The 26165-nt window shown below is 41.2% G+C and overlaps 2 protein-coding genes across 5 annotated transcripts in view; one reads left to right on the top strand and one right to left on the bottom strand.

Annotated features, from left to right (window-relative positions):
• The window catches only part of TRIM50 (tripartite motif containing 50), a 19934-nt gene extending 3991 nt beyond the window's left edge, over positions 1–15943 (bottom strand). Inside the window, exons 1-4 of one of the 2 annotated variants that reach the window (XM_072138078.1) lie at positions 15786–15943; positions 10385–10805; positions 9174–9269; positions 300–530 (exon numbers count right to left, since the gene is read on the bottom strand). In XM_072138078.1, coding sequence (XP_071994179.1) covers positions 300–530; positions 9174–9269; positions 10385–10789 — 732 coding nt within the window. In that variant the 5' untranslated portion in view covers positions 10790–10805; positions 15786–15943. Of the gene's footprint in view, positions 1–299; positions 531–9173; positions 9270–10384; positions 10806–13681; positions 13786–15785 lie in introns of those variants that run through there. The other variant, XM_072138077.1, reaches the window with a different exon arrangement.
• On the top strand, positions 15781–26165 carry FKBP6 (FKBP prolyl isomerase family member 6 (inactive)). 3 transcript variants are annotated; one of them, XM_072138080.1, is made up of 8 exons: positions 15781–15977; positions 17357–17474; positions 19164–19253; positions 21214–21416; positions 21493–21612; positions 22184–22378; positions 23401–23510; positions 25923–26165. In XM_072138080.1, the coding sequence occupies exons 2-8, from the start codon at positions 17384–17386 to the stop codon at positions 26005–26007; spliced, it is 894 nt and encodes a 297-aa protein (XP_071994181.1). In that variant the 5' UTR covers positions 15781–15977; positions 17357–17383; the 3' UTR covers positions 26008–26165. The 3 variants fall into 3 exon arrangements, with proteins under 3 accessions (XP_071994181.1, XP_071994180.1, XP_071994182.1); XM_072138079.1 differs by having other exon boundaries at positions 15782–15924; XM_072138081.1 differs by lacking the exon at positions 15781–15977 and adding an exon at positions 16397–16549.

Here is a 26165-nt window from a genome sequence, read left to right as displayed (position 1 = left end):
TTTGACCCCTCCTTATCTCTAGTGAGAGGACATATCAATAATAATATCAAGCCCAAAAAATGTGTATGGTTTTCAGATGCATTCCTGGAAATACTCCCTTAAGAAATTTTGATAAAGAAACAAAGCCTTGTAAAACCTGTGGTCTTCAAAATCAGAATGTAGTTGTTGATGTCACAATACACAGTACAACGAGCAAAATCCTCAAAAAAAAAACAATATTTAGGAAGAGGTATGGATCTTTTCCCCCTCTTTCCTCCCTTAGAGCCTTCTAATCACATCCATGAAGACTAATGTCTCACCTGAATAAAGTGCAAGTGATTCTCATTTCCCAGATTCTCGAGTTGCCTCTCTTTGTCTTGTACAATGCTTAGAATCTCATTTCTTTGCTGTAACTGAATCTCGATGGAACTGATGAGTTCTGTAGCTTTTGTGGACACCAACTTCAGAAAATGAGCCTCTTCTTCTGCGATGTATCGCTGGAGCTCACGGAATTCCTTGCAGATTAAACGCTGAAACACATCTGATTCATTCTAGAAAGTAAAAGAGACGGCACTCATTATTTTGTAGGTATTGTATGTGATTACCATTACATTACTATTTGCTTGATCACTCCCCATATAAAAATAAACCTGTGAATGGATACAATCCAATATATAGATATCAGAGCCTGTTTTTTAGGTAATCTTTCAAGAGCACCTTCAGTGTTTATTTTGGAAAACATACTTCACATCCATGTAAAATGGTCTGTATATAGACCCATCATAGTCAACGGGGCTAATTTATCATTAGGCAGGCTCCTTGTTACAGTCCTGTGTCTGTCTTTGGTTTTCTGGCTTTTGGTGCTTCATAAATCTGCTGGCAGTGTCTTATTCCATGGGGGCTGTTTGTTACAGTTGCATAAAAAGTCGCAAAATATTATCAAAAGTCGCAGAACATAAACCAGGGTGTAGACTGGAACTAATTTGCGCCAAAACTTGCACCTAAAGGGAATGTCGCAATTAATGAATTCAGTCCTATTGTGAAAACTAGTCTATGCAAATAAGGTATTTGGCGCAAGCAGGGTCTGTCTCAAAGTGACTTTGCACTGCCTTATGTTCATTTGGCGCAATTAAAAATGGGGCAAAAGAGCATTTGTCCCACGACTGCGGCAAGACATGATCTTTTTTTTGTGAGCTAAGCTCAGCTATTCAAGTTAACAGGGATGCTAAAATAAAGGACTGGGCATACTTTGTCTGTTTTTACAATCCATCTTCTGAAAACAAGAAAAGTTAAACCAAGCCGTTTTGACGGGAGAAAAAAACATGTAATTAAACAGGTGACGTAGACTTATCACAAAAAGTTAAGGATAGTTGGATGAAATGTATGGAAAGTTCATGATACAGTTATATAATATCATGAAAATGAGGCATTTAAAGAGAACCTGTCATGCCGATTTGGGACCCTAAACCAAGTACAGATCCTGTGGTTTAGGGTCCCACATCAGCCTGTATCTGGTCTCTACGGATAGATGTAAGAAAAAAAAGAAACATTTCTACTTACCTAGGTGAGGCACACCTGATTCCTATGTGCAGCTATGTCCGCCACGCGCCCCTTCGTATGATGCTGTGTGCAGGATAACTGCACTTACAGCAGAGCACCACCACATGGAGCTCGGGAGGGAAAGTACGGTATACGGTATAAGTATTTTTATTTATTGCAACCACGTAGGAACCTCATACAGGCTAATTGGGGGCACTTAACCGCCAGTCCATAAAGACCTGTGGGTGCCCTGAATCGCCCTGACAGGTCCGCTTTAGTGATTTCTTCATCTCAAACCTTTTATTGAAATAAAAGCATATAACAGTGATGGGTATACCCCTATAAAAATGTGTTCCATTTACTTGCCTTAAGCGTCAATTACTGTTTGACAACAACATCTCATACTGTTCACAAGCCACTTATGAGGCATGTGGTCTTACACTTCTTGAATTGTGGCCCTCTGGTCACTGAGGATCTCTGTGCTATAGAGTTATGGGCCTATACATAGTAACACAGCAGATTCCACTCAATCTCCAGTGTCCAGCAGTCATTACCTAATTATGCAGCGTTGATAATCTGGTGCATTGTCATCCATGAAGATAAAATTAGGCCTGTGTTCATGCAGAGGCCCAATGGGTATACCCGGCATGTGCCAGGGCCCAGAGCTGCCGGGGTGCCTCATAAGGCTGTACATAAGGAATACATGAAAGTGAGGGGGGCTGTATATAATGAATCCATAGGTGGCTGTATATCCAATAACCATGAGCTGTTAACCATGAGTAAGATAAACTAGGGAATATTTTAGGGACCAGGAGACTGTCTTAGTTTCTAAATTTTAATGCCGCCATTTGAATTCAATGCAAAGGGGCCCACTGAGGCTCTGTCGCCCAGGGGCCTACTGAAACCTTGAACCAAACCTAATGACTTGATTAATGATGTTATGTAGGTAGTATGGACTTGTCTCTGTACTAATCACAAAGTTTAATGCAGTTCATCATTAACTAGACACACCTGTCCATAGTGTAACCCCACCATTACCAAAGGCTGGTCAGTAACAACAGTGGCTGATGCATAGCACTTTCCTTGTCCTCTCCACCATTGTAGGCTGCCATCATTTCTGCTCTGCATGAATCGACTTTGATCAGATGCTCCGAGACCTTTGTAAGACAATGTCGCCTGTGCCTGGTGGTGTGGTCAGGTACCCTTGAGGTTTGTGTAGCATGCTGACCAACCTGTAAACAGTTTGGAGTGGTCTGAAGTGACACTTGGGAGGTCTCTCACCTAAGTGAAATATGGATGAAGTTGTGTGGTATTCATCAACCTGTTCTGCTGGTCACTGTACATAGCGAAGAGAAAATCGCTGTGGGATGTGGTCAAAGGATGTTCACTTCTCTACCTTTCTCTGTACTGCTAAGTGTTGTCTTGTCATCATCTCAAAATGTGAACAGCATGATTAGGAGGACTGTTTAAAAGCTAATTCTAATTGGGCTATTCATGGATCAAACCCCTGTTGTGAATTCTGCTGTTAAACTCTTTGTTAAGCTCCACAGATTTCATCACAGTTAGAATTTTCTCTTTGCCCACCACATTAATAAGTAATCAATGTCATTCTGTCACATGAGCATTGCCAGGCATCTGCTCCAGCCCAGGACAGCAGAGCAATTGTTCCAATGTATCTCTGGCTGTTTTGCTACTAATCATCTATAGGACATGAAAATCCCTTACATTAGTGTTTCCGTAATTTGCCGGGTTGAATGAAGTTGTATGACCTCATGCAAGCCACGGTTTGTTATCCAAACTACAGATGTGCATAGTACAATCACAGGGCATAAAGGTAATTAAGTGGGAATATAACTACTGGAAAATATATCAACTTTTCCTAAATATCAATATACGGGATGAAAGGTAATGCCAGAGAACGACTCAGTTTTCAAAACTGTGAAAGGAATTTTAAGAGAAATAAGTCGCCTCGACCTTGAAACGTCTATGGAAATTAGGGAAAGTTGCCAACCATGTATAATTTGAAAGTCACCTCGGCTGGATGATTTTGAGGCAGATATTTTTGTTATTGAGTTTCTCTGTGAATAATCACCATATTACCCTCTGTTGTTTGCAGGTGCACTAACCACACCCCTAGCATTACACCAAGGTACCTATCTCTGCCTGGTAATCTCAGTCACAAGTTATTTCTTACTTTCTTACCACAGTGGCATTGAGTGTAGGTTGAGTTTCAGAAATGCCTTATAGAGGGTTTTACCACCTTATCCACTGGTCATGCCATAAATGCAATGCAACCTTGAGAATTTAGCTTCCCTGACATCCCAGTAGCTGCATTCATATAGTGGAAATTACAAAATTACAAAGACAATTGGGTTTGCTGTGATACTCTCTTCTCGATCATCTTCCTGGTAACCTCTGTATTCATACGCGTAATTGTTTTGGCAGCCAGCAGCTGCCTAAACAGGCTTGGGGACGTCTATTTATGGCATTGCTGTTGATTCCAGAGGTGGAACCCACATTTATAAGACCCTTTATACATGTTTACTGTTACAGATTCCACCATTGACATACAAAATGTAAGCTGACTGTATACATTAGGTAGCTGTATATACTTCCTCAGCTGACAACTACCTCCCCCAACACTCAGCCAAGCAAGTATATAGAAAACTGCTGGCATTGGCTCTTTTATCCAAAAACACAAGTTGAAATCTAACCTCTGATCTCCTCACTTACACCACAGATTACAATAACCCCTCTATGTAAAACATAATACAGACGGTCCCCTACTTAAGGACACCCAACTTACAGACGACCTCTAGTTACAGACGGACCCCTCTGCCCCCTGTGACCTCTGGTGAAGCTCTCTGGATGCTTTACTACAGTCCCAGGATGCAATGATCAGCTGTAAGGTGAACCTTTATTGATAATCCTTGGTCCAATTACAGCAAAAAAAAAAAGTGAAATTCCAATTGTCACTGGGGCAAAAAATATTTTTGTCTGGATCTACAATTATAAAATATACGGTTTCGCCTTACATACAAATTTAACCTAAGAACGAACCTCCGGAACCTATCTTGTATGTAACCCGGGGACGGCCTGTACAGTAATTTACTCCACCACTGACAATAGTTGATGTAAAATGTATCTACATCCCTACACAGAACACGTCTAGAAAACTCATCATAGACCTGAATGAGTCGTCTTTAGACCATTGCTACCTATGGCCACGAGGCTGCAGTAGTTTATTCTAGATGTTGTTACTTGAGTTCAGGTCAGATGATAACTTCCGCTGTAATGGACAGTAAATAAAAGAAAAAAAGTCTACAATCAAAGTGAAACTAAATTATACAAGAAATATGTGCTTTGTTACCAGCTTTTAGTTGGTGACACATTCCCTTTAATTAGGCAATGTTTTCTCTTAGGTGAAAAGCTCTTTGTAAACTGTGTCCTGAAATAATTGTATCTGTTAGTATAATACATGAGTCATTGATTTGCTTGTTCTTCTATAATCTACATATCAGAAAAGGAAGGCGCTCAGCCTATGGGTAGGACCACTGCTCCGCACCAGAACAGCCTTATCTCAAACCCTATGAAGGACAAGCTACAAGGACACTTGCCACCGTGATTCACTGACCTAATCACCAAGTAGGAGTGTGATTGTGTAAACTTGTAGAAAGTACATAGTGAGCTCATGTTGTACGAGCACAAACAAGGCATTCTAGTACACAACAGGAAACTGGGAAGTGGAAAGTTTTGACGGAAATACAGCATTAGGGTTAAGGGGTTGACCACGTAAGAAGTTCTGCTGGACATTACAGCAAGGCAAAATTTTTTTTTTTGCTAAATGCTTTTTAAAAGCAGCAATGATTTCAATTTATGGGGATAAAGTAAGGTATTAACACATTTGTATAGGACGGTGATGGGCATTATTAGAATTCAATTAGTGGAGCTGATCAACAGTGGCGTAACCTGAAGCTGCCCCTAGTGTAAAATCTATGCCATACCCCGACTATTATGTATGGTTTATAGTAACGTATATGTACTTAAGTTTAAGCCGACCCGAGTCTGAGCCGAGGTACCTAAGTTTAACACAAAGTGGGAAAACCTATTGACTCAAGTATAAGCCTAGGTTGGGAAATGCATTGGTCACAGCCTCCCCAGTATATAGCCAGCAAGCACATACTCCCAGTATAAAGCCAGTGCCTGCCCCCTAGTATATAGCCAGTAGCCCCCTTCCCCAAGTGTATAGCCAACTGCCCATGTCCCCCATAGCCAGAAGTCCCCAAATATATAACAAGCCCCCTAGTATATAGCCAGCAGCCACCTTGTATATAGCCAGTGGCTGCCCAATAGTATATAGCCAGCAGCCCCCTTGTATATCGCCAGTGCCTGCCCCCCTGTAAAGAGCCAGTGCCTGCCCCCCAGTATATAACCAGTACCTGCCCCCAGTATATAGCCAGTGCCTGCCCCCAGTATATGACCAGTACCTGACCCCCCCAGTATATAGCCAGTGTCTGCCCACCAATATATAGCCAGTGCCTGTCACCCAGTATATAACTAGTGTCTACCCCCTGTATATAGTCAGAGCTTCCCCCTCGTATATAGCCAGTGCCTGCCCCCCAGTATATAGCCAGTGTCTGCCCCCAGTATATAGTCAGAGCTTCCCCCTCGTATATAGCCAGTGCCTGCCCCCCCCCGTATATAGCCGGCAGCCCCCTGCCCAGCCTAAAAAAACAACAACTCTGTATTCACCTCTCTGACGCCCCCCTCATGTCCTCTTCTGTCTTCAGCTAAAGCTCTGTCTTCAGGTCGCCGTGTCATGTGCAGCGCGCACACTATGAGGTTATAGGGCGGCTGACGTCATGGTGTGTGCAACGCAGCACACGGGACTTGAAGACGGAGTCGGAGCTGAGTATAAGACGAGTTAGGGTTTTTCAGCAAATTTTTTTGTGCTGAAAAACTCAGCATATACTTGAGTACATATGGTACTAGCCTTCTCATATGGAAAAGTGACAGCTCATGGGCCCTCTAAGCCTCTTGGACCACTGCACAACTCTACCCCTTCAAGCTACGCCCCTGCTACTCAACATGGCTACTAAAAGGGTAACAATTCTATGCCACATTTCTGGCGTACAATTCATGAAAGAGTTGCAAATACAGTACATATTTCGCAACTCTCTGAGGCTTTTAGGTCCTTTATACCACTTTTAAGAAAGTAGTCTAGGGACAGGGTGGGCAGGTGCAGGTATGCCTGGGCTAGCCAAATTTACTACAGCCTCCAGGATAATGACGCAGGTTATATCTCAAATCCACACCCAGTCACACCTGGTGTACTTTCAATTCAATCTGAACATGAAATGATTCAGTGTTAATAAATTTCCTTCGCAACACGCAAAAATATATAATAGTAAGTTGCCTATATTGTTCATTCCATACTGTTTTTTTTATTAAACAGCTTTATCAGGGAATCAATAATAGGATATAATATCAGGGAACATGCATAATTATTACAATAACATTTCTTCTGAAATAATTGCAGTGTTCTAGCATCCTTCCCAAAGACTTGGCTGCATATATTTCCCCACAGCTTTTCATGCGTTTAACACCAAAATAACATGTTGGATGCAACATTCCCGCCCAATGAACAATGTAACCGATAAAAACAATTCATAACAAATCCAGAGCATGTATTTCATCCTTCGCGTCTTGACTTCTTGCTATCTATGACTCTTCCCACTCCTATTAACCCCCGCCAAGGCCATCTGCTATTAAGTGACCCTAAGCCTTCCCAAAGTGCTTTTTATACCTACGGTTAGGTACCATTTTGTGAATTGAAATTTTGACATTAACTCCATTATTTCCGCCCCGGTCAAATGTTTCTTGATATATACTGTACAATGAGGGGAAAATAGATTTTGGGGCTAATTTACTAAGGGTCGTGCTGCTCACTTTAGGCAGACTGTACACCTTTTTGGGGGATTACACGGCTAGCACAAGTATTTGACAGGTGTCTGCGCTGGGATTTTGGCACATGCAATCCTTGGCGCTGCCTTCCATACAACACAAATTAGGGGACGTGCTGTCTGACGATCCGACTGATTCGGACTGTGCGCGGAATTTAACTTTCAAATTGTGTCGCAAGACAATGCACTTACATGCACCACTAAAAAGATGGTGAACTCTGTCGGACCTGAGCGGGGAAGCGACACATTCAAGACTTCGGGGGCACAATCTCAGTGAATCACAGCACAGTGCATTATCATCCGACAATGCACTTTCTATGTACTACAGCAGGAATTTAAGTAAATGTGCCCCATTTGTTATTATCTCTCCCCTTTTCCTGTCTGTCCACATATAAATAATGTGACTCTTGCTGGTTCACTTCTGCCAATGTTGGGAGCACAATCTCTAACCAGTGCATCAGAAGGCTTCTTTTGGCTGTTAAAAGTTTTATGTGGATAATATTGAAGTATAGTGTTCCCCTGAGCTGGGCGCATGAAAGAGCATAGACCTTGGCATGAGATCACTGTATGTGTCTTTCAGAAAAGTAAATACACTTTTCCAAAAGGTCTGGACCCTAGGGCAGGTCGACATCGAGTGAAACAGGTCTGCCGCTCCCTGTAAAGAGCACTTGGGACAACAAGTTATCCTCTCTGGTTTAACGGGATTCGGGGGAAGTTAAGGGCGTAAATAGCACAGCTATTTAAAGCTGTGTTTCCCTCCAATGTTCACTTAATATCCACCTTTTTACCGAATTCCATCCATGCAAAGGTCAGTTGGAGATGTGTGGCACCCTGATATTTGTCTCCCAATAGGTGAAAGACAGTTGGGAGTGTGTAGGCTCAATCTTATGCCGAAAAATTTGGTACAGCTCAGATATGGCCTTTTTAAAATCCCTATCTTGTAGTATTTTCTGTAAAAAAACAAAAGTATTGTGTCAGCTCCTCTAATGTTTGGAGCCTTGGCTCTGTATCATTCACCAGCTGGCCTGAGGTCGTTATCCCATGTCTTTTCCATGTTTTAAACTATTTACAGTATGCTCCTACCGGGAATTCCATATGGTGCCACAATGGTAAGTGTTTAGACACTAGGTGGGAAAATTTGAATTTCTTCCGCACTTTCTTCCATGACACTGTGTGACAAACAAGAATTGATCGTTTCATTCTGGGGCAAATGGCGTATGAAGCATTGCTGCCAGATTGTGCGGGCCTAACACTGCCTCTTTGAGTCATGTGTTAGAAAAGTGTTCAGTCTGTTGCACCCAGTCTCTTATGTGCCTGCAAAAACATGCCAGATTATAATCCTCAATATATGGGAGGCTCAGCCCCCCTACACTTCTGTCCTAGGATAATGTCACAAGGGAAATTCTTGCTCCCTTGTCCGGCCACAAAAATCTGACAAATGTCTTGCCCCACGTCCCTTTAGCAACAGAGGGAGAGTTTTTATTAAATGAACCGACCCATCAGGTTCAGTGGTAGGTTCTCCCATCTATGCAGTTTAGTGACTATTTTTCTGATTAAGTTTAACATACAGTATATAATGATTCCAGTGTTTAGACAATCTTTATCCCCAGATATTTAATGTTGGTGGTCACCATTTGACACCAACATAACCATCATATAATCATCTACCCCAAGTTATTGCATCTCACTCACTAAGATCCGGATCTTGTTGTTGGTAAGTTTGCTTATCTGTTCCTCCAGACCTTTTCTCTCCTTCTGTAACTCAGTCATCAGCGCAGACACTTCTTCCTATAAAACAGCACAACAGTCATGTAACAACTATAAAGCTTAGTGAATTAAAAAATACTGTCAGAGCAAGTCGATACAGTGATACAGTGCTGTGGCTACCTATCTACTAGTGGGCATGTGCTGTGGCTACCTATCTACTAGTGGGCATGTGCAGGGGCTACCTATCTACTAGTGGGCATGTGCGGGGCTACCTATCTACTTGTGGGCATGTGCGGGGCTACTTATCTACTTGTGGGCTTGTGCAGGGGCTTCCTATCAGCTGGTGGGCATGTGCAGGGGCTACCTATCTACTGTGGGGCATGTGCATATTGTATGGCTCTCACATAATTACATTATACATAAAATATATGGTGTTCATGGTTCTCTCAGCCAACAAGGTTCCCGACCCCTAATCTAGTGTTAAAGGAGCATTACACAAATTTTTGTTTCTTTCATTATTTTGCCTTTCCCATATTACTCTGTTGGCTCCTGGTGTCAATATCGGCACTTTTCCAAGGCATCAATATAGATCAATTTGAGGCTCAAACTGCTTTGGTTGGTTTTCCACTGCAAAAAAAAGGATTGTACAGTACCTGATACTGGATACTTTTCTAAGTATCTACTTCAAGCTAGTTACTAAATGATCCAAAGTGATATTAATGTGTCAGAAGTCTAAACTGCTCAGCTCTTATTGGTCAACATCAGCTGTTTCACAGGGAGAAACATGTATTTTCTGCAGAGTGAAAGCAACCACATGGTACAACTTCTTTTTAAAGATAATATATGGAGCAGGGTGATAATGCTGTTACACCCATTAGAAAAATATGCTATAGCTGCCTGTGTAATGTAGTGCTGGGGTATCATGGAATTGACTACACTGCAGGAAATTAAAGTGTAACTAAACATTTATTTTTTTTAATTGCATTGGATAACTTTAATATTTGTAATGTACTCCATTAAGTAAAGCAATTTCTCTGTTTCATTTTTTCTGCTTTTTCTCTTGTAGTGAGCATTGTATCTGAAAACTTAATCAGGTTCAGCTATCGGTGGAAACAGGACAGACAGTTTGTGAATAAAATAAATTATCCTTGAATATTTGTCACTCCGAGTAAAGGTTGTGCTGTAGTCAGATTTACCTTCATTCTACTGTACACACTGCTAAGTGGTTTAATTGGGTGTTGTCGGTGGTCCCCGATAGTTCCACATAGGCCACAGATAACTTCTTGGTCTTGTTCACAATATAGACACAGTGGGTTATTATGATTAGGACATATCTCTGTTGCTGCTTGTTCATCACTCAGTATCTTCAAGGTCTCAATAAGACGCTTCAGTGTAACATTGGGAGGAGAGGAGCTGTAGTCCACTTCTTGCCGACACACAGGGCATAACAGATTGATATGCGATTCCTTCATTAGTCCCCATAGGCAGTCTCTGCAGTACGAGTGGCCACACTGCAACATTGCAGGGTCCTTAAATACCTCCAGGCAGATTGGACATGTCAACTGGTTTTCTAATACAGGGATCTTTATATTACATGCCATTCTTCTTAATATGGACCTGTAATGGGGGATTAGGATTGTTACATTTTAACCGCCAGAAGTAATAATAAAATAAAACAAAGGAAAATCTTACATTGTGGCGAATGATATATTACAATACATGTCTAAGTCTCAGTTTACATTTACAATCAAGGCTAAGCCTGGAATGTCCAACCATATTTTCCATTGCACATTTTAACATTTCATTAGTATTTAAGCTTTGTTTAGGAATATTGGCAAATATAAAAGGGAACCAATCAGGTAAAACAATGGTCTTACTTACTTGCAAAGTGTGCATTATAGTTTAAGCAAAAGCTGAGGTTCACTGACAGATATAATGTTTTAACCCCTTTATGACCAGGCCCTTTTTAATTTTTCCCTCCCCACCTTCAAAAATGTATAATTGTTTTGTTTTTCCATGTAAAAAGCTGTGTGAGGGCTTGTTTTCTGTGTAACAAGTTGCACTTTATAGTGACAGTATTCCATACCAAGTACTGTAAAAGAGAAAACACTTCCAAATACGGTGAAATAGGTGAAAAAATGCATTTTGCGCCATTTTCTTGTGAGCCTGGATTTTACTGTGCACCCCAAATGACAGGTCTGCTTTATTCTTTGGGTCGGTGCGATCACTGGGATATTAAATTTATATAGATTTTATAATGATTCATACATTTACAAAAATTAAAACCTCCTGTACGAAAGAAAAATTCTTCATTTTGCCATCTTCTGGCGCTAATAACTTTTTCATACTTCGGTGTGTGGAGCTGTGTGAGGCGTCATTATACGAGATGCGATGTCGTTTTCAGTGCAACCATTTTGATGCACTGCCTTTTGATCACTTTTTATTGAATTGTTTATTGAAGTTGCAAAATATCGAAAAAGTGTCATTTTGGACTTTGGGCGCTATTTTGGCACATTGTAACAAACAATCAGATGCTATTGCCAGCAGCAATCACAGGGTTAATACCCACAATTGGGTGTTACCAGTGGGTGTTTGCTGCAATATGCAGCAAACACTCACTGTGTATGCAGAATGTTCAGCCCGTGAGCTCTCTCCAATCACACACAGCCGACGTGTGACGTATAGATACGCCACACGTTATTAAAGGTAAAGAGTCCAATGGGAGGGGATAATAGTCAATATATACCGGTAACAAAGATTTCCCAAGCTGTTAATCTTCTCCTATTCAATAACATGCAATCCAACAAATATACTTACATAGTTAATAAGGTTAAAAAAAGAAATTTCCCCTTCAATTTCAAACAGGGAAGGCTAGGAAAGGGACTGAAGGAAGGGATTCAGGGGACCACAATTATATATTATAATATAACCATAAATGTTATTTTGATGTAAAAAGGCATTTAGAAGCTTTTGAAGCTCTCCACACTCTCTGCTGTGACCTGCTTCTGAGCTCAGCTATTGCACAGATTAACAGTTGTTACAGTAAAGAGGTCTTGTTGTCTCTGGAGATTAAAACTTTATTTCTCCAGATAGAAACAATACCCCCTTGATTTAGGCTCCTTTCAAATGAATATGAAGTTCCAATATGTGGCCATGCAGTTTGCGGCTGGATATGGATCTTCACCGAAGCCTATGGCTTCCAGCATGCTCTATCTTTTCCTGTGTTTACGGCCAGGTGCCATGCCTCGCTTTGGAGAGGGGAGGGGTGAGCAGCGCCCCTGGCCCAGACGTAGCACCCGTTCGTGATAAAGTATCCTTAACCTGTATACTGTTTGTGTAGAAAATGTATATATTTATATAAATTATTCATGTCCGTCTTAATCAGCTCTTCTCTAGATTAAATAAAATAAATTATCTAAATCTATCCTAAATCTATAACTGAGACCCTCCATACCCCTTTTCATTCTTGTGTATCATCTCCAACTCCAGGGCATCTCTTTTATGGACTGGGAGCACTCTTAGGTAGGGTTTGAAATGTCCTTTTGCATGTTAACGCTTGCCCATTTAAAATAAAATAAAAAATCACCTGAAAATTCATATGCAAATTAGCTTTAAAGACTTTCTTTTTGCCTGAGATGTGTCACTCTTTAGAACCCAAGAGCCATACTTTAAGATGAGAGTCTAATCTTACAAATCACATAAGGATTGTGATTCTATGTGCTACTAAACCTAATCCAAAAACAATGGAGCTTAGTTTTAATATCACTCTGTACCCATGGTCAGGAAGAAAACAGCCAAACTTCAGCTTTAACTGCTTGTACTGTATCTCTCCTTCTGCACGAAGAACCACAACCATGACCCGAGCATGTTTGTGTACAGGGTAAGCAGAGCCAGCCAAATCATCTGTACCCACACTAAGAATTTGGCAACAATCTATATTAAAGGGGTTATAACAAGTATGGATAAGGAATGACAAGGTGAGACATTGACTGCTGGGACCCCCATAATCATGGGACCGTATCGGTAGCAATCTGGAGAATGGGGTTCCATTTTTATTAATGGGTGAAGAGGTGGATTCATTCAACTTTGTTTGGGAGTAGGAGATAACTGAGCACAGCACTCAGGCATCCCTGGCACTCACACAGAAAGTGATTGGGGGCGCCAGAGATAGCCAAGCGTTTTACTGATGAGTAGAATGACCTGACTCATGCTCAATCTGTTGCTTCATCAACGTATGACAATGGCAGTCAGTCCCTCACTGATCAGAATGTTATCCCCTATATTGTGCATAGGGGATAACATGTAAACATGGTACAATCCCTTTAAGTGTATGTGCTGCTTTAAGGTGTAAAACACTAAATACATTTTTCTACAGTGGATACAATTTCCCAAATATTTGACCATGTAGAATGTAGAACATCTTTGTATTAAAATTAGTCACATATGTGATAAAAAATAGGATAGATGATTTATCCCTAGTCTAAAGAACTTACCTGCTGTGTGGTCAGCAGGCAGCCAGCGCGGTCCTTGGAAATGTACTGTACCTGTGTGTTACGACTCCAGTCTCTCCTTATCTATAGTCATGTGAGGTGGGTGCAGTTGTTTCGTAAGCTGCTAGTGGTGGGAAGGTACTATGAGGAACAATACGTTTGTATAACACCAACCAATATTAACCCTAAGTAAGTCCAAAAGTAACCTCACTATCGGGATGAGTTTCTGTTTTACAATTGAGGACAGCATTAACACAGTCTGCCATGAAAATTCCTACCGATTCTCAAGAGAACCTACATTATGCCCCAAATCCTTACCTGGCCACAATATAAAGAATAAGATGAACCCAGCCTATATCTAGGGCTGGCCATTTATTGCATACAATGAGGCACATATACTTGGGGCACCGAAAGTGCATTGTCCGACTTTATCCTGATATCCTGCATGTGTCGCTTCCCCGCTCAGGTACGACGGGGTTTACCTTCTTTTAAGTGGTGCATGTAAGTGCATTGGATTGCGACACAATTTGAAAGTTAAATCCTGCTCTCAGTCGGAATCAATCGAATCGTACGACGGCACGCCCCCTGATGTGTGTCTCATGGAAGCCAGCACAGCTGCGCCCAAAAATGATTGCGTGCGACACAATCCCAGCGCAGACACCTGTTAAATACCTGTCCAAGCCGTGCAAATCCCAGAAAAGACAAACAATTCGACAAAAGTGCGATCCGCAAACCTTAGTAAATGTAAATGAACCCCAATATCTTGGAATGTAATTTACACAAGGTACAGTACATGCATTTTTCAAAAATGTCATCAATAATATTCTAAATATTATTATCATCAGAACCCTACTATGTTGGAATTTTTAGACCAGCGTCCGCCAACTGCTGGACCACGGCTCAAGAAAAGACCATGGCACACCTGGTCTCAGCTCATGGCCAAAGAACCTTTTGAAAAAAACACCAAAACATATAATTCGCTTTCCCCGCTGGAGCAAGAATCTTCTCTATGTGCGGCTCAGAAGCCTGCACTCATGTCATCACATCATCACATTACGTCTGCCATCTTCAGAGCCACACACAGCCCTGGCAGTGCTCTGGGAGAACAGGCAAAGGTTACTATGTTATATACTCCCTTTGCAGCCAAAAATTGGGCGGCGGGCAAAAAGAGGGTATTTTCAACGGTGGGATACTTTAAGTGGGGGTGCAGTAATAGGGGATTTTAAGTGGACAGGGAATTACAGTTAGGTTCCTTTAATATGAACGTGTGAAGGACCGATTTCTGGCTGCACAGTTTGGGGACAGATATTGATTCCCATAAAAGAATACAGCACCTGGCTGCAGTACGGTGACTACACACGTGTGCCACCATACCATACCGCCCAAAGGAAAAACAGCATGCTCAACCTTTTCCCGTGTTTACGGATGGGCGCCATGCCTCGCTATAGAGAGGGGAGGAGTGAGCAGCGTCTCTCCAGCCGAACGTGTTCTACACGCAGGTCCCGGACAGGACATAGCACACGTTCGTGTGAAAGTAGCCTAAGGAGGGAATTGAGTGGGACTGCTATAGAAAAGAGGGTATTGTACAGAGGAGGCTACTGAAAAGGGGGTAATATGGGTTAGGGGTGTCATGGGAAGATGGCATTACACTTTGTGGGGTTATAATATAACATGGGAGCCAGTAGGGGGGTATTATAATCTGATCGGTATGTGATTTCCACCTACCATGCAAGGATTTTATTCAAATGACATCCAATAAAACGATTTTATGTAGGATTGGTACATTTATGAGGCTTCTCCACTAAACTGCATGAAGATAAGATGCATGTGATGGATTGTGGAGCACTGGTCTAACACCACTTCTATTTACTTTACTTTACTGCACTTCTATACTATTTCATGTGTATATCTCAGTGTATGCAGCATATATCTATCCATATATATTCTATAATAATATATATATTTCGTAATTCTGTTAAATATACTGGGAAATGATTGAAAGCTTCATATTCTATTGGGAGACATATGAAGGGAGAGGAGCGTCCTGATTGGGTGTGCGGCAGCTCTTTCGCCCAGAGGTGAACGTTGATTGGCTGATGGCACATACCCGCTCACTAGAGGGCGCTGGACCGCGTGGAGGAGGTCACGCGGTGGCGGGAATCGCTGCAATGGAGACAGCAGGGACTGACCGCAATGGCAGCGCGAGACATAATGGAGTCCCGCGGGGCCGAGTCAGCCATGGATTGGTGAGGGCACTGCGCGTGGGTGTCGCCTCTCCCGCCAGCGGAATATTAGTCCTGTACGGTCACTGTAGTGCACGGCATTGCGCATGTGCAGGGCGTCATGTCCGTACTAATTACAATAAACAGCCTGGAGGTGGTTGTAGTTGGGGGCAATCTGGTTATTATGGGAAACTACATTGTATTTCCTTTATTGTATACATAGCAGGGGTGGGCTCCAGAAAAGTATATATTAATATTTGTATACAACCTTGGCTTCCTTGGGGGTTATTTCCAGATATACTACTAAATTGTGACAATGGTGACATAATGGGCAGATTTTACGGACCACATGCGGCTGCACTAAATTTAGTAGTCTGTAAAGGATCTGAACCCACAGCTGTCGTTTTATCGGACCGCACGGCGAGACTGTTAAAGGATAGAACAGGTCCTGGTCAGAACCAAATTTCACGGATCACTCATAGATTATGGCTTATGAGGATCCATAAAAACAGATGCCGGACTGAAGCAAATATTGTCCTTTGTCAGATAATTGTTGGCTCATTCCTGTACAAGTAACTGTGCCTGCTACAAGATCCTCAAGAAAATGGTGCATACAGTTTTGTACTAGTTTTTTTCCCCCCGATTTCAGGTATTGTTTCACTAATTAAAGTAATTTGTTTTTGCAAAACCCTGGGGCAACCACTCAGCACTAATCAGAATAGGTTACGTTCTTGTGCGTTTATCTTTAGGGTTAAAACTTGCGCAGTCCATTAATTTCAGACTGTGTGGTGCTGGATTTCAAGGAATGAACACTGGGGACTGGACTCCTAGCATCATAGTGATATACATTGCAAGGAACTGCTGCTAAACCACTGGACAACCGCACTGTACTGAAAACATGACTACCATTCGGCACGGTTGTCCTACAGACAGAGGCCGCATTAATCCCTGTGCAAGTGATATAGACGCTTTTACAGGCAGTTTTACGCTTTGAAAAACTTCTCATGCCTCTAACTCCGTTAGATTTGTCCCTGCTTTTAATAGCTTCCCGAATGCAGAACAGAAGTGCAGGTTCCTGGTACATCCAGTGACATTGCTTTACTCGCAGCCAATGGTTGGTCAGTAAAGAGCTTTATTATTAGTAAGGGAGCTGCCACCAATCTGGGGGATCCTCCCATCACAGGCAGCATAGGAAGATGAATGGAGGGAGAGCAACTTGATGATGTCCCCAGACCTACAGCAGGAGGCTGAGCCTTTTTTTTTTTTTTTTTTTTTTTTATAAATCAGATCATTTTTATTAAGATTTTCAAAACAAAAATACAGTAACATACAATTCCCCCAAAATGAAAATCATGGAAAACCCCTCTATGGACTTTTTGAAGCCCTGTTGTATTGGTGAAATAATGTAATGGTACCCTAAACGCCACTGAAGTCGCTTTGTGTGTTGTTTTTCTAGTCTGTATTTGAGAAGCTGGCACTGAGCATGCAGGATATATCAGGGGATAGAGGAGTTCTGAAAGAGATGATCCGAGAGGGAAGTGGAGAAAAGGTTCCTTCCGATGCCACAGTAATTAGTAAGTACATAAAAGCTAGTAAAATGTGGGATTCAAGTTAAAGGGGTATTCCCATCTGGGCATTTAAATTTAATTTAATTCATTTGCCATATGTAAACATTTATTCAATTGGATATTATTAAAAAAATGTTCTTCTGTGAAGATAATGGGGCACATTTACTTACCAGTCCTGTTGACGCCGCTGATCCGGAATGTCCAACGAGGATTCGGAGCTGCCGCGATTCACTAAGATCGTGCGTCTAATTTCCTGCAGGTGTCGCTTCCCTGCTCAAGTCTGCCGGAGTTCACCATCTTCTTCCCGGTGTATGTAAGGGCTGATCTTGCAACACAATTTTGAAAGTTAAATTCTGTGGTTTGTCCGAATCAGTCGGGTTGTCCAGCGGCCACGGCCCCCGATTTGTGTCGCATGAATGCCGGCGCCGATGCGCCACAATCTGATCATGTGCGCCAAAAAACCCTGTGCAATTCAGGGCAAATTGGAAATATTCGGAAAACCGACAGACCCTTAGTAAGTGTGCTCCAATATCTCATAAATGTAGCCATGTTGTCCCTTAGAAACGAGATCCGCTTCCTCGGTTACGACCACCTGCACTTTGGCAGTGGTGGCCAGACATGCGCTATTGATCCCTGCCTGACCATCTGGATACAGCGATCATTACCACGGGACGGCTTTGGGACCTGCAGTAACTCCCGAACATTTTATATTCAAAAACCTTTTGTTTTTATTTGCAATCCCTCCACCAGAGGTGGTCGTATCCAAGGACACTGTCTTGTTTCTAAGGGACCAAATGACTACATTTATGAGAAGTTATCTTCACACAAGTACATTTTTTTTAATAACATGTAATTGTAAAAATGTACATATATGGCAGATTAATTAAATTGAATTTGAATGCCCAGACGAGAATACCCCTTTAAGGAAAATATAGGGGCAGATTTATCAAGCAGTCTGAAAGTCAGAATATCTCCAGTTGCCCATGGCAACCAATCACAGCTCAGCTTTCATTTCACCAGTGCTCATGAATATTTTAAAGGGGAGCTGTGATTGGTTGCCATGGGCAATTGGAAATATTCTGACTTTCAGACTGCTTGATAAATCTGCCCCATAATCTTTAACCTATCAGATCTTGAGTTGCATAATAAGGCAAATTATTATACTTTTTAATAGTTCAATGGATATTGAACACATTTGCCGTATATACTTGAATATAAAAGCCGAGTTCTTCAGCACAAAAAGTGCTGAAAAACCCAAACTTGGCTTATACTTGAGTAAAAAAGAAAATGAAGTGAAAACTCGCCTTTTCGGTGCCCCCCCAAATGACATGTGTCAATGACATAAGTCATCACTATAACACCAATGGGGAATGCAAAATCAGGCACCCCACAATCCGTTCAGCAAGTAGCATATATCCCTGTCTGAGAATTGGAGTCACCCTGAACTGCCACTACACTATGGATGTTGGTCTGATTCCTGGTCCTTAGTGTGTAACCGATTGTGTCATTGTCACATGCCCTCAGATCTTACATCTGTGGTGATATATCCTGTAGAAAGACTAAAATTGTGTTTGGGTTTGAAAACCCTGAAAGTACTTTGGCATCCAATAACCAATTAACAGTACACCTCTTTTTTTCAATTACTGTATTCCGGAATGGTGTAAAGTAAAGTTGTGTTCATGATTTCCTCTGCAGTAAAATTTTCTGGATATTTGGAACATTCTGACCGGCCATTTGAAACAAATTGTTTTCATCGAAACCCCCGACTGATGAGGCTTGGCGAAGGTGAGACCACTGTATACCATGCTATATACTATGGTTTAAAACAAACCTGATATCACATATATATTCTATACGTTGCTGACTAGTCATGTCACTAAGGTGTTATAAAGGCGACTTGACGTATCTGTATCTCACAGGCAGAGGCTGCGCCATACATGGTGGGTGTTAGCTGCATTATGCAGCTGACACCTGCTCGGTGCTGACTCGCTGGTGTTAACCCGTTAACCCAGTGCCGCAAGTGATGTTATCAGAGGGCACAGGCTGGTTTCTATGACAGCCAAGACCCTTACGGAGGGCTCCTTGGCTGTCGTAGCAGGATCTTTGAAAGCACTTTTAGACCGTTTGAGTCATTTTACAATATACTGCAATACATTAGTATTGCAATATATTGGATAAGTGATCAGACACCTTAGGGTTCTGGGAGCTGGAAAAACTGTAAAAAAAAAAATGTGATCGCTACTTTTTCACCATTTCACAGCATATTGAAAGTTGGGGGGGAGATTAACCCCTTAATGACCGGGCACTTTTTCCATATACAGAGCTGTGTGGTGTTTTTTTTTGCGTAATAAATTGCTCTTCATAGTGATGGTATTGAGTATTCCATGTCATGTACTGGGCAGTGAGGAAAAATTGCAAATGCAGTGAAATTGGTGAAAAAAAGCGCAGTTTTCTCGTGGGCTTGGATTTTAAATTTTTTACTGTAAGCCCCAAATGATATGTTTGCTTTATTCTTTGGATCGGTACAAATCTGTATAGGTTTTATAATCTTTTTATAAATTTATAAAAATAAAATTTGACTTTGCCATCTTCTGGCACAACTTTTTCATACTTTCGGTGTACGGAGCTGTGGGTGGTGTCATTTTTTTTGTGACTTTTGATAACATTTTCATTGCTTCTATTTTAAGGACTGCACGACTTTTTGATAACTTTTTATTGAATTTTATATTTTTCAAGATGGCAAAAAAGTGCCATTTTAGACTTTGGGTGCTATTTTCCGTTACGGGGTAAAAGTCATTGAAAAACTGTTATAATATTTTGGGTATATTCAATATACACTGGCGCAAGGCTGTGGATAGGTTTGACAGATTGCTTTAAATATGCAAAAAAGAGAAGGAAACGTTCGCTGGTAAGGACAGTGTGCCTCTCCACTGCTACAAATAAACTACTTCTGTAAGAACAAAGATACCTGCGCTGGCTATAAAATTTAGACTATAAGGTTCGAAAAAACGCTATACCACTAATGGTCCTACAATGATTTAAACATCAGTGTGCACAATGCACTAACCTGTATGCGGCACCCCTCCTGTATGGGAAGTTCAGTTCCTTCCGTTGATGAGGTTTAGTCCCGTAGGTCCCGTAAATCTTATGTAGAGCGATAGTCTTTTTGTGAAGTATATTCGCTATCCTAAGTGGAATATACTTCACGAAAAGACTATTTATATTTTGATAGATTGGGTATTTTTGGACGCAGCAATACCTAATGTGTTTTATGATTTTTACTGTTTATTTATATGACTTCTAGGGAAAAGGGGGGATTTAAATGTTTAGGTTTTTTTTAATATATATATATTTTTTTACTATTTTTCAGACTCCCTAGGGTACTTTAACCCTAGGTTGTCTGATTGATCCTATTATATACTGCCATACTACAGTATAGCAGTATATGGGGATTTTCCTCCTCATTCATTACAATGTGCGAATCGCTGGATCTCTGGCAGGGGGTTGTCTATGTTAGGCGTGCATAATTAGTAGCTGAAAGAGCGACAAGTGCTAATTGCCATATTTTAAAGCTCAATTTTTCTGTGTAACAAAGGGATTTTAGCAAAGTCCCGGACAGCAGGCCCGCAAGTATGTGTCTCGGGTTGAAATCTTGTCTACCCCAGTGGTAGATTTCCATTAAACTTGCTATTTCCTTGTTGACTTTAGTGTCAGATTCTTTGTGTATATATTGTTTTTTTAACAGATATCACTCTTTTGGGTATGGAGGTCAGTTTGCTGACAATGCAGCGTGGAGAACTGTCTCGTTTCCTTTATTCACCGGACTATGCATATGGAAAAATGGGATGTCCTCCTGTTATTCCTGCTGATGCCACAGTTCTTTTTGAAATCGAGATGCTGGACTTCCTGGATAGTGCTGAATCTGATGCATTTTGTGACTTGCCTCCTGTAAGTGTTGTATATCATCACTTTTATTATATTATATTTTCATTAGTCTTATCTGCGTGCACTTCTTCTGTCGCAGCACCTACAGGAAACTTTACCTCCTGAAAAGGTCCTAAAAATTGCATCTACTGAGAGGCAGTTTGGAAACTACTTCTTTAAACGGAACAGGTTTTATGATGCCAAAGATCGATATAAACGGGTACGTTGCGCTTTAAGTAGAATTCTTAAAATATATCTACCATCGGATATACTTAGGGTAGACTCCTGTAACTCAAGTGTCTGACTTCTTCTCAGTTTTATAAAACGCTTTTTATTGCTGTCCTGAGTAGAAATGTAGACTTATGTTCAGTATGCTAATGAGCTGGAATTACTCAGGCTTACGTCACGTGAGCACCTCCTGGCTCCCAGGGCTTATAATATGTTCATGCCCCCTATGTAGCTGGGTCTCACCCCGGTATCCTTCAGACTGCCGGTGACATCACCCAGCAGTCTGTCAGTCTTGCATGCACAAAATGAGACTTTCCTTGCACAGCCGCACACTCCTATCATGCCAGCTGTGCAAGGAAAGTCTCAGCTTGTGCCCACAAGACTTGGGGACTGCCAGGCAATGTCACTGGCGGTCCGGAGGACCTGGCTACTAAAGGGAGTTCAGTAAATCATGTTTTTGGATCATTATACTACAATTCTGGTAAATCTCCCACAATATGCTTTATACAGTTTTCATATTAATATCTGTGGTTACATTAATATTTGTTGTTCTTTGTAAACAGGCTTTTTCCTGTCTGTCACGTAAAGGGGCTTCAGAGGAAGAGAAGGCACGGCTTGACGCCGCTCGTCTGCCTGTCAACTTGAATCTAGCAATTACATTTCTAAGGCTGGAGCGCCCTTCTAAAACCCTGCAATGGGGAGAGAAGGCTTTAGAAATAGACAATAAAAATGTAAAGGCCTTGTTTCGCTGTGGGCAGGTATGTATTTGTAGTGAGAACATCAGCTGCACTTTATCTTAATAGTTATTTTAAGTTCTTACAAATAGAACGTTAAAAGAATTCCCATTTCAGCAAATCAATGGTAGTGTTTGTATTATAAAAAGATGTACAATTTTCCAATATAATTTCTGTATCCATTCCTCACGGTTTTGTAGATCTCTGCTTGCTGTCCCTCTATAGAAAGCTTCTATGTTTACTTCCAGTGGATGGAAATCTGACCATGGTCACACAGGTGCACGGCTCGTTATAACACACAGATCTGATTACTCTCTGTAACATAACGAGCCGTGCTCCTGTGTGACCATGGTCAGATTTCCGTCCCATGGTAGTAAACATAGAAGCTTCCTATAGAAGGAAAGCAAGCAGAACTCTAGAAATCTGTAAACCTGTGTGATCATGGTCAGATTTCCGTCCCATGGTAGTAAACATAGAAGCTTCCTATACAAGGAAAGCAAGCAGAGATCTAGAAATTCTCAATACACTTTCTGTTTAACTTTTTATAATACAAACAATGACATTAATTTGCTGAAATGGGAATACCCCTTTAACCTTGAATTGAAGTGGTGCAACTTACTGAAAGTTCGATTTCGAGTAAATGGAACCTTCAACCAGATTTTGAAACGGTCACCTTTAGGTAGGGTATAAAATAGAAGAATCTGAAGTGACAATGATGAGTCATTTGAGCTTCACTTAAATGTTTACTTCAGTAAGGTGCAGTTCATCTTGGGAGAACTATATTGGTATCGGAAAAAGAGGAGATAAGTGGATCAGGAAGAACGTCTCATGAAATAGATGCATTATTCTCTGATGTAACATGAGACATAAATCCCTTATATCCTTGTGTTCTGTTGATATAGGCAAAATTTGTTTAAAAGTGACCATTTCAAATAGGAATATTTCCTACTGCAATTCAGCTCTTAGTTTCTTTATACTGTCTGTAAGCTTTGATAGAATCAGATGTTAAGTTGCGGTGACATCTGAGAATTTTCATCTTGTCTTAGGCTTGTCTTGAGTTGAGAGAGTATGTGAAGGCGCGCACTTTCCTCCTGAGGGCTCAAAAGTTGGAGCCGTTCAATCTGGAAATTAACGGTGAACTGAAGAGGTTGTCACGGTACTGTATTACTTTCCATTATTAGAAGATGCAGAATTTGATTGCAAACATTTTAGTCTTAATAAGGATTAGCTTACAAAATCAGGGAAATCTGCCATTTATTGATGAATAGAAATCACACTTACCTCATATCAGTGAAACAGGGTTTATATGCCTAGTTATTCAATGTGTCTCTACCTCAGTCAGTAAACTAGCGGTCCTGATGCTGTCTGAAAGCAGTTTATTCCTAATAGAAATGTAATAAATTAAAAACCCCTTCCCACACATGGACGTAGTAGTATGTCCTTGTTGGAAGATACTTCCAACATCGGGGCGTGCTATTGCGTCCAGCTTCTGGCACCAGAGTGTTAACCCCTTACACACCGTGGTGAAGCATGACTGCGGCGTGTAAGGTCTTCCCCCTATGGAGTGGATCCCCCCCATGCTGCTTACTGGGTGATCCAATCCTCTTCAGGGCACCCCAGAGCTCTGCCAAGTGCCCTGGAGTTGCCAGATGCCTGCAGCAGTCAAACCTCTTCCAGGTCAGAATGTAAACTGTATGTGAATGTGTGTGCATGCCTGGAATGCAGTGTCTTGGATTTAAACCAGCGATGCTCTGATCGCTGGTTTAAGTCCAAGTTTGTTTAAAGAAAAAAAATAAAATGGCACATTCACGTACAAACCCTTATTCAAGTATGAAAAGCACAAATACACAAAAAACACGCCCACATATTTGGTATTGCAGCATCTGTAACAATCTGTACAATGAAACAGAATCCTTATTGGACCCGCACGCTGAACGCCGTGAAAAAAACCTCCAACTGTTCAGGGCAAAAATTTTTTTCTTAAACGCCCATAAAATGCTCTAAAAGTGATGTTAAAGGAAACCTACCACTACGGATCTACCTATTAAGGTAGATTCGGTGGTAGGTGCATCTAGCGTATGTAAGGATAGCCCTTTTTAGGGCTAATCCTTTACTCCCCTCTATCTTTTTAAATCTTTAAACAGGGTAATATGCAAATTTGTGGCGTGGAGTTGCCGGAGCTGAGGCTACACAGCACGGCTACGCCACGCCCCAGTATCCTCTTTGATCCTCCTACCCAGACATCTTCAGTGCGCAGCTAAGAGGAGCTGTGCACACTGGTCTGCGAAACCGGAGTTCTTTCTGCACATTCTCCGTGTAGCCTCAGCTCCAGCTACTCCGGGCCCCAGTAGCCTCTCTAGAAAATTTGCCTTTTGCCCTGATAAAAGATTAAAAAAGATAGAGTGGAGTAAAGGATTAGCCTTAAAATGGGCTATCCTTACATACATTAGATGCACCTACCACTGGATCTACCTTAATGGGTAGATCCGTGGTGGAAGGTTTCCTTTAAGCTGTCAAAAATAAGACCACTGAAAAGAAGAACTCTTAACAAAGAGTTAATAAAATCTTAACAATTAGCTATAAATACACTTTTCTGGCATATATTTTGGGGTATCTCATGTGGCAAAGAAAATAACCCCCTATATGTCCACATAAAAAAGAGAAAAGTAGCCTGTACAATTTGACAATGCAAATCTGTCCTGGATGGCGCCTCCATTCTATGCCCGGCCGTGTGCCCATACAGTAGTTTACCACCACTACAAACTCTGGAGAAATTGGGTATCAAACTTTGTCGAGCCATTTGTCATTCAATCCATTTCAATGTTTCATTTTCTGGTCAAAATGATTGTATTGTCCAAAAATATTACAATTTGTAGACCACACCTCCATTTTGTTTTAACCCCTATAAAACACGTAAAGGGTTAACAAACTTCTTAAAGGTGCTTTTTCATACATGGGGGGGGGGGGAGGGGGTTGACTATCTGCTTCAAAAGCAGAGAATTTAGAACTTTGGAGAATGTTTTAAAATTTTTGCCAAATTTCCGTATTTTCCCATAACTAACCACAAAAGATATCATTTAAAATTTCAGACTAATTTGAAATACTATGTGTCACAAGAGAACATTTTTAAAATCCCTTGTATTTGTTGAAGCGTTCCAGAGCTATAACCCTTTATAGTGATCCGGGGCAGATTTGAAAAATGGGACCGCGTCCTTGAGGCCAAAATAGACTGACAACAGGAGCACATAGTTATTTACCCCTTCAGGACTGAAAGGGGTGTTTACATACTCAGACTGGAATGGTTGGCACTGATGTCAATGTCGTGCTGTTCAGTGCACCCCCTTCCTCTACCTAATGGTTACACCCAGCTGTCAGTTAATGCACAAGTTTATATTATGAATCAGAGGAATATCCCATTAGAATTGCTGTTAACGATTAATTGTTTCGATTTCTTGTTTTTCCGATGCACGGGATTCCATCTGGTGACAGTATTGCAGGAATATGGCAATGGGCAGGAGGATAGATTGAGGGGTCAAACCTGAAAATTGCACCTATTCCTTTCTTGCAGTTATTACAAAGAGTACATGGATCGTCAGAGGGAAATGTGTGTCCGTATGTTTGCTCCTCAGTCATCTGCAACCCTGCAACATTAAGGGAGGTGTTTGGAGTCTATCCTCTTGTTTGCAGTCAATGCATATTTCAAAAGATTGTACATCTCAGTATTAACAATTGTTTGTTTTTGTTTGTAAATTTTGCCTGAGAAAGTGTTTTATGCTTTATGAAAATAATAAAGCAGACTGTTTTTGTCTGA

Source organism: Engystomops pustulosus, chromosome 2 (assembly GCF_040894005.1).
Source record: "Engystomops pustulosus chromosome 2, aEngPut4.maternal, whole genome shotgun sequence".
Lineage (NCBI taxonomy): Eukaryota > Metazoa > Chordata > Amphibia > Anura > Leptodactylidae > Engystomops > Engystomops pustulosus.
This window is presented reverse-complemented; position numbering and strand designations above follow the sequence as displayed.